This window comes from Mytilus californianus, unplaced genomic scaffold (assembly GCF_021869535.1).
Source record: "Mytilus californianus isolate M0D057914Y unplaced genomic scaffold, xbMytCali1.0.p SCAF_9, whole genome shotgun sequence".
Lineage (NCBI taxonomy): Eukaryota > Metazoa > Mollusca > Bivalvia > Mytilida > Mytilidae > Mytilus > Mytilus californianus.
This window is the reverse complement of record NW_026262745.1, coordinates 13,720,841-13,730,415: the sequence shown is the minus strand read 5'-3', so window position 1 is coordinate 13,730,415 and position 9,575 is coordinate 13,720,841. Positions and strand designations below refer to the sequence as shown.

Here is a 9,575-nt window from a genome sequence, read left to right as displayed (position 1 = left end):
TTCCTGTGTCCTTGAAAATATCCATCCGTGAAATAGAACTGTGTGAAGACGGAAATAAATAGATATTAGAGGAGGTAGAGTGTACTCTAAAACAATAATAACACTTTTCAATAAGCCTTTTTTAAAGATTTTTTTCAACGGGTAATAAGCATGAAGTGTTGTTTTTTATTATCTTGAGGATATGACATTTTCAACTGATTCTACTTTAAAAAAAAATAAGCTATACATCCCCGTACACAAACCAATATGAATAAATGAAATGAGACAATGTAGGTATTATGCCAATGATTCAACATCCATACAACACAACAAAGCACAAACTTGAAATGTCTTTTAATGATTAAAATACATCCATCAATATAAATAGACAATTATTTATAAGTACTTAATGCAAAACGATTGAAATATTGAAAAAAAGTATTGCATGAATTAGATAAAACTATAGAGGATAAACATTACTTTCCTAAATTATCAACAAAATCCCACAAAGATATGTGAAGTGCCATACACTGACAAAGTTTCTTACAGGGGAGTTAAAGTGAGCGTTTCGTTTATGATTCGGAAAAGTCTTGGTATGCGTCTGACGTACCAAATGATAAGCTATAAACTCATTCACAAAAAATCTTAAAATATAAATTGATAGTAAGTTATATTGAAATGTTCATGACTTACCAGTATTTTTTCTCGTGATATTTTTTTCAAAAGGATCGCTGGAATCTTTACACTAGTTTCACAGTCATCGAAAATAAGAGAAAGATATAGGTAAGAACTTTATATATATATATGGACTCATGTTATATAAAACAAGTAAAAAATTGAACATGTTTTTATTCTTTTATTGTAAAAGGTAACCACTGAAATAAGAAAAGCGCCCTCCGTGTACTTTTTCACCACTTGAAGTTCGGTGCTTTATGTAAATACGATCCCCTTTCTTCAGTTCAAAGATGAATGTCTGGGACTGAGAACTACTGTGTGTTTTGTCAGTATATCCGTTTGAAAAGACAGCATCATTCTTTCGCCATTCATAATTAATTGTGGTACTTGCATATGCCATAATCATAGAGGACTAGACATAAAGGCCATTTATAGGTGCTGTGAACACTCCAGTGGTAGAGTTGTAATGGTTTCCAATATTTGTTTCTACATCATCAAACTTTATCACATTGTTGGACAGAGTTGGATGATTCTTCACGAAAGCTAGGAATGCAGTCCTCTGTTTCGGTCCTGAAACAAATACATAGGCCTACTTACTAGGAATTATATTTATATATAGAGGCCAAATTAATTTTTAGTATTATTCGGCTTAACAATCAATTTCAAGAAAAGAATTTAATAACTAATTGATATTATGATGATATTACAGCGTACAAAATTCGATAGCACTTTTATTCACATACCTTCTGTACCGTTTTTATACAACATACAGACGAACTAGAACAGACACTAGAAAAAACCCAAACAAACAAGCAACTTTACATTATACTTTATGAAATACATTTTAATAGAGTATACGTTAATTTTTTTACTACAATGAAAGACTATCACTTATACGTGAGAACACGCACAGTTTTCAGTTTCTTTTAAAACATGTCTTAAAGTAAAAACTAATTCATATATAAGCGCATAACATTAAGAACGTGAGATATACAGAATTTATTAGTAAGATTATTTGTCCGGTTTTCTTTGTATAACTGTGTGATTTGATCTGCTCGACAAATAAGAAAGCCATTTTGATCATTCTATGTATTCGCTGAACTCGAGCGTTTCATTGTTAATCAAGGCAAATATCTATGCAGTCATTGGGTAGCAGTAGGAGAAACAGTAGTTTCTCATTAGTCCATCAAAAAGATTCAAATTAAACTGAAGACAAAAACTGAGTTTATCGTATAAACTACACAGAAGGACTGGGTGCGTCGACAGGGTAATCGTCTCCTGCTTTGCTTTGCATGCATCCACCGCCAGGTGATCATAGGAAACTTGAGATTTGTAGAGAAAGGTCTTATTAAGAGATAACGGATTTGTATTTGAAGATTTGTGGACGTACATCGGTAGTTTTACTGTTGCAAATTGAGTTTACCTGGCGACGCGATTTTTTTGTTGCTTTTAATATTTGTTACAGGAAGTTGATATAAACAAAATATACCTGGTATTATGTTACTTTGTCTGTTTACTCTAATGAACATCTGAAGTAGGTCTTCTGTGATACATGTGGTCTTCCCTATAATACATTACATTAATTAAGTTAAAAAGTGAGTTTATCCTTCGCCGTTACTGATTGCTTATTGATTTATTACAGTTAATAAATGCAATATGATGATAAAACTCGATTCGTTTGAGTTTTAACTGATAATGGGAATTTCTTTCTTTGAAATATGAAAAATAAGACCCGGCAGATGCAACCAAACTTAAAAAAAAACCCAACAAAAGTCGTTTTGAGGTCCACATACGGTACCCATTGATAGGTTTTATCTATGTGTCTATATATACAATATTTATACAGAACTACAGCAAATATACGTTTCACTATTTTCTTTCCTGTCAATTTTTACAACTTTTTAACTGCAAACATTACAGTATGCGCCAAAATATTAAATTGAGAATAAAGAAAATATAAACCGCCAAAATTTTTCGTATTCTTTGTTGCCCCTTAAACGCGAAATTTTACTGCCGCTAAAAAAGAAACGCTACACGGCACGTTAAGCAACAAAGCGCCTAAATGAGCTATGCATATATTCAACAGAGACTATCAAAAATGTCATTTACAACAAATTTCTAAGATAACTTTATTCAATAATAACGGTATAAAAGTACGAGAAACAACAACCGCCCAAAAAAAAACCCAACAAAACCCCTCCCCAAATAAAAAAAAAAACAATTAGGCAAACAAACAACTAACAAATATGAAAAGCTAGCTAAACAATAAATACAATATCGTCGCAAGGAATAATGACAGATGTCGGAAGACAGTTGAAAGTTCTTAACCTGAAGATATTAAATTATGATGTCATTAACTCTAATATTGATGGCGGTACGTCAGAGTATATTTCACACTGTTATAGCACAGGAAGTTCATAACAATCCATGCCTGTTATAACTATCAGCTATCTGCATGCCGACTGCATATTTGCATAATTTTTTGCATTATTTGAATTAACCTTTGAATTATTATTTTTAAATTCCAGGGACTCATTAGATACTAACAATTCATTTGATCTGTTGATTGACATGCTTGCTGAAAAGAGTTAAAGAAAGTCTAATTGTATACTGGTACTTACAATCTAAAACGAGTAGAAACACTTTAAGAGCTTCGTCTTGAATTGCATGATATATTTGCCGTTGGATGTCAAGCAAACACCAATTATATTATTTACCTTATCAACCTCTTTTAAACTATTACATTTTGTTAACTTCTCTGGCTTACCTTAGGGTCTTAGAATTGTCTCATCTACCAAATTTGTAAACGAAAACCAACAACTAATTACACCTACCATGACCAGCATTACAGTCTCCTGACACACTACCACTCATGGTCAGAAAGGCAATGATCAACTCTATTGACACCTTCATAGTGCTCACTATTCTTAGATGGTAGTAATGATGTTGACTGTTTTTCGTTGGTTGTATGCCAGTTTTATAATTTAATGATCAGATTGCATGTCTTATAGTCAAAACAAAATGAAACCTAATATTTTTACAATCATGTAGCAGCATGAATAAAAATTGTCCAAATTCCAGGAAATGTTTTTTATATACATTTTTTTTTATTAATATTTTAAATATTTACTAGCTTGCATGGTCGAAAAGATAACATGAGCATTTCGTGTAATTGTTTTACGTCCTATATCTTCGGAATTTTTTTATTTGATAAATTAACTCTTCACAAATCAGCAGAGCCAATTTTAACCAGAAAGTAACTTTTTAAGTCAATCATTTCTAAACCACCCTTTTCATACGGACCTATCATCATTTTATTTTTAACTTTGTCTGGTTTCCCATCCTAAATTCATTCTGTTTTCCATTTCTTTTTGATAATTTTCTGAAGTTAGACAAACGCTACACATGAATGTAAATAAAGGCAAGATTAAAGTCTTTATACATAATATGTTTCCTTAAAAGGAAAGATTTCTTTTTTTTTCTATATAAGAAATATTCATGTTTTGTATTAAATAATCCTACTTTTTGGCCGAAAAATACCCCTAGAGCGTTATTGTATTCGAATTATTATTTACCGGCAACTGTACGTTCATGGAATCTCCTCCCTGAGAATGCTTAGACCAGTACTTCGTTGGGGGCATTCAGGAATTGTGTCCAGTCTCGGGTGACTAAGCCTCCAAATTATTATTATAGTGGTAAGCGATTAGGTCAAATTTATCACTCAAGACTTCGAATGCAATGCAGTTCTCTAAATCAACATCTTTTTGTAAAAAATATAGTGGCCTCACCACTTTGTTTATGTGGTGCTATAGAAACAACAGCGCATTACTTGTTGCACTGCCCCCGATTTCACATCATGCGTGAACAGCATTTTTATAACATCAATATCATACATTTCTTGTCGGAAGAAATTTTGCTACACGGTTCAACGGATTTCAGCTACGAACAAAACATTGAAATATTCTTGGCAGTTCAAACATTCATACTCAGTAGCAAAAGATTTGTCATATGATAACAATCATCTTGTTCAACAAGTAATACTTATATCTTAAATAACTGTGTCCGTTCAGAAACATACACTTAATTATTGTATATCTGATGTAAAAAAAAAAATATTTCTCTTTTGTGTTCACAACCTTATTACATGTATATGTTTTGTTTGTTTTCCGTCTAGTGTAACATTGTTAATTGTTTTACACTCTACTCCTTGAGTATTACAATATGAAATGTTCTTATTTGAATTAGGAAACGGATTAATATAAGCTAACAGCTTGTTTCTGGATCCTTTTAATTATTCACTTGTATTAATATGTAAATGCCAATTTGTGTACATTACTTAACCTGAATTTAATTAATAAAATATGTTTACACTAGAGCGTTATTAGGTTTATCTCCCAACTTAATCTAGACGATTTCATCTTTACACGATTTCAATTTCCCTAGCCATAAGCCCTCTGTTTTAATTCTATTTCATAATAATAAACCTGAAAGAGAACCAAAAATGTATATTTCGTGCATTGCAATTACCACATCGTTTTTATCATTGCAAAATAGTGTTGTGTCGTCAGCTAAATGTGATATCTTAATACATGTATTATGACTTCTCTCATCTAATTTAACTGTGATTTCTTTTATAGTTTTATTATTATCAATCCCTGAGCCATAATTTCAACAGCCAAATTAATGACAATAGAGCTGAAAAAGGACATAATTGTCTTATTCTATGTGATTTTTTTGAAAGTTTCTGATACCTACTCATTGATGAAAACACATGTTTGTATTTGTGTGTACATAGTTTTAACGCAGTTAATAAATGATAAGTTAACACCAAGATGCTTCAAAGTTCCGAACATAAAATCCCATTCCAATGAATCAAAATCTACAACTATTGACCTCCTCAATATTGTATGTGTCTGCATAGTCTATAACATTTTAATTTTGTCTCAGCTTAACTCAATAAACCTTTTTCAGGATAACCGGTTTGATCTTCATTGATAGTTTTTGGAAGAATCCCCTTTTTAATATCTTTGAGCAAAAACATATGACAAAAGTTTAAAATCTGTATAAAGAAATGAAACTAGACCATCGATTCCAAAAGCAAAGGATATCCCTTTATGAATATACAAGTTAATATACTGGTGAGTTGTGAATATGAAAAACAGTGTCTATCGTAGCCGGTATTTAGGACAGACATCCGCAACTAATAAAATAAGTATATTCAAAAATTGTCTAATCAATTCTACTGTAAAACAATCTAATTTCGTTAAAGATGTTATTTATGCATTCCTTTACCGTAATGTTCCCATTACATAGTTTATCCCTTTCGTCCACTGTATTTTCTATCTTTCTGTCCTTGTTATATTTTTCAGTTAACTTTTTGTTTGAAATTTTTACATTCTACAAGTTTTCATAGAAATCTTTTGAAGAAAGAATCTTCACTTATGCAAAAAGTCAAAGTTAAAGTTCTTGTTTTTTTTGTCAGAATATCATGTTGTATGCACTTTGAATCACCTTAATGCAAATTTTATGTCAGCTAATATCTTAATATATATATAAAAAGTATAAATATCCAAGACTGTATTTTTTTTATATAATACAAATAGTATCGTATTGACAACCAATTTTTTATGGTTGATATCTCAATGGCATATATCAACATCTCATTTTTAATTTTCGAAAAACTAAGGATTTTCTACCCCAGGAATAGATTACCTAAGCTGTATTTGGCAAAACCTTTCGGGAATGAATTTTGGTTCTCAATGCTTTTCCACTTCGTACTTTATTTGGCCTTTTTTAATTTTTTATTCGAGCGTCACTGATGAGTCCTTTTTTTAGACGAAACGCTGACCTGTCGTATACAATTTGAATCCAGATATTTTTGATGTTTATTTATTGATACTTGATACTAAAATAAATTCGTGTAAAAACAGCAATTATTTGGGTTAAAGAATCTTAAGAATGTCCTCTTTTAACTTTTTCTTTTCATCCTTTCCACTAATTGTTCTTGGAAACGAACACGAGTCAAAGAACACGTGGTATTTGGGAACAAAATGTCAGCTATATATGCTTTCTTGCTTGATTATGCTTGTGTTAATAAAGCAAATATCTAGGTCTTCCCAGTTGATTTTAAATTCAGTTTCTTCATTAAACAGGTACATGCTTCTTGTACATGTTAAATGTTTACAAACCTTAGAATTTTTCGAAATATTAGGAATTTTCTACCTCCGGAATAGATTATCTTCAATAGATATAAATTAGACATCTAATATATATGGATGTGCAGAGAGTACAATTTCTAAATGTACAGAAGAAATTTTCCTTCCTCCTATGATTATAATTTTCAACAAACATCAATTGACATCAGGAGGGGCGTATAAGAGAGAGGCGAAAGATACCAAAGGGGCATTCAAACTCATAAGTCGAAAAATAAACTGACAACGCCATGGCTAAAAAAGAAAAAAGACCAACAGACAAACAATAGATAAAAAAACACAACATAGAAAACTAAAGACTGAGCAATACGAACCTCACCAAAAACTGGAGGTGATCTCATGTGCTCCGGAAGGACGTATCCGGTATCATTTGTTTTAAACGGTCTTAAATTTCACTGGTATGTTTTTGGTCGTTAAAACATCTAAGAAAACAAACACCGGTTCGAAAATTGTTCTTCCTCATGACGTTTCTTTGACAAAAAAAGTTTTAGCTTGGTTAAGTACTTTTATTTCTTTGCATTTGACAATATATCAAACTTAAAAGTCCTCGAAATCCTCAAGTTTTTCTTTCGGATGTTCCATAAACATTGATAAAACGTCGGGATTCTTTTCTCACTACAAAAGCATAGCCTTTAAATAAAGAGAATTCTGTTGTTGTAAGTAAACTCATCATATATAACAGTCTTGAAAATTTTTGACGTGCGTTTCGTCTACAAAAGACTCATCAGTGACGGTCGAATCAAAAATGCCAAAAAAATTACGAAGTTGAAGAGCGTTTAGGACCAAAAATTTCAAAACATTTTGCCAAATACAGCTAAGGTAATCTATTCCTGGGGTAGAAAATCCTTAGTATTTTGGAAAATTCAAAGTTTTGTTAACAGTTAGTTTATGATTAGGACCATACTAATGATAGTTCATGTCAACATAGAAGTAACACATTTCAAAGGAAAACTTGAACACTTTACCTCGCCATCTTAAAATTCTTATAATTAAAAGACTGTCAATATATCCCAGCAAAGGTACATTTTTCTTTTTGAAAGGCATGTGCTATAAGTATTGATAAATGTCTAGCAGTTGTAACGTTGTGTAATTAATCGGTCACACTCACCAATGTGTTTTCATAATTTAACAACGAAAACACCTTACCACCAACCATATAAATGGCTGACAACTAAATATAATACTAGGAATACCAATTCTCGTTGATTTTGTTAGGCTTGTATGTAAACTTTGGCAACCACGAAATCAAATATCCATGAAAATACTTTTTTTCCTCAATCCACGAAAATCTATACCCACGAAAAAAATGAATCCACAGTATAATTTTTCCATCCACATCACGTGGTTCGTCTTATGGTTGTAATGATAAGATACATAAGTGAGGTTTTGGGGTCAGCTTACATCGGCCAGTTGTCCCAAAGTACAAGGGTATTAAGCAGACATCCTTTAGTAAGATTACTGGAAGCTCTATCTCAAAATTACTTTCCCCTAATTACAAAAGTGAACCAAAAGTAAACGTAAAATCACCAGCATCATTTGGCCCAACTCGAATAGCACATTTCAGCATTGAAATATTAGACTTAAAATATCATAGTGTATAATTACATATTTCTGTAACAATTTGTTTTTAGTTTTATATTTGTGACTTTCGGTTAAAATATCACTCGTTGTATCAGAATTGTCAAATAATCTATACTCTATACGTTCAACCCTGATGCTAATTGTAGTTTTTAGGTGTTAATCCGCTTAATATTTATACGGACAAGTAAGCTTACATCATGTGAATTGATTAGTCATCAATAAGTTTTTTTAAAGTTTTTACTGATTATGAGAGCATGTTTAACCCCATTGTTGTTTGTTCCTTAGTGTTTCATTATAAAAAAATATGTATAATTGAGTTTGGGGTCACACTTTACACTGGTGACACGTCCAACTATTTGAAATGAAATGTCAAAAGTTCATCGACTTCGATTTTCTGTACATCAATGTGGTTTGCTTTAATACGCAGTGATTACGCCAACACGACTATGCTTGTGTATATAGATTCATGAAAGTCAAAAATTCCTGCTTTACTTGTGGCACCCGTCGTGTCATTCTATTTGATTTTATTTAGAGAGAAAAGATCTTCATATCGTCAAGTGAAGTCGGAGTATAATGCTTACTTCATTTCATTCTCCCCAAGAATGCTTCTGTAAGAACTGGACACAGGACACATCTTACTAAATACGTTAGCTTTCAAAACCCATTTCCAATGTATATATCAACTCATTAAGAGTATGTAAAGGCGTATATCAGTTACTATATATACACGAATTTCAAAGACGCAACTCGAATGATCTTTAAATTTACATTACACTACAGTTGAAATAAAACAATTACAAAAGTTTCGAAAATGAGAAAATTAATTCAAAAGAATAAGTAATACGCAAACAAAGAAGTATAACAAAAATGACGAACTCGAAGGTTTATTCAAAAAGTGGAGGTCCATAAAAATTGACAAAATCAAACATTATCAACCAAAATTTAGGCTTTAAAAAAGATTTTTTACATGTCATGAGCTAACTCTAGTATGCTTGGATCAACTTCAAACTAAGTTCACTTTAAACTGTTGTTCGGATTGGTGCCACCTGTGGAGCAGGATCTGCTTACCCTTCCGGAGCACCTGAGATCACCCCCAGTTTTTGGTGGGGTTCGTGTTGCTTAGTCTTT

At 31.7% G+C, this 9,575-nt stretch overlaps 1 protein-coding gene across 1 annotated transcript; it reads right to left on the bottom strand.

Annotated features, from left to right (window-relative positions):
- Positions 1-820: 820 nt before the first annotated feature.
- Positions 821-3,615, bottom strand: LOC127715592 (complement C1q-like protein 2). Its single transcript, XM_052221684.1, has 3 exons — positions 3,489-3,615; positions 2,144-2,218; positions 821-1,224 (listed from the first exon to the last, which is right to left on the bottom strand). Exons 1-3 carry the CDS (start codon positions 3,565-3,567, stop codon positions 1,067-1,069), a joined length of 312 nt encoding a protein of 103 aa, XP_052077644.1. The 5' UTR covers positions 3,568-3,615; the 3' UTR covers positions 821-1,066.
- Positions 3,616-9,575: the final 5,960 nt, after the last annotated feature.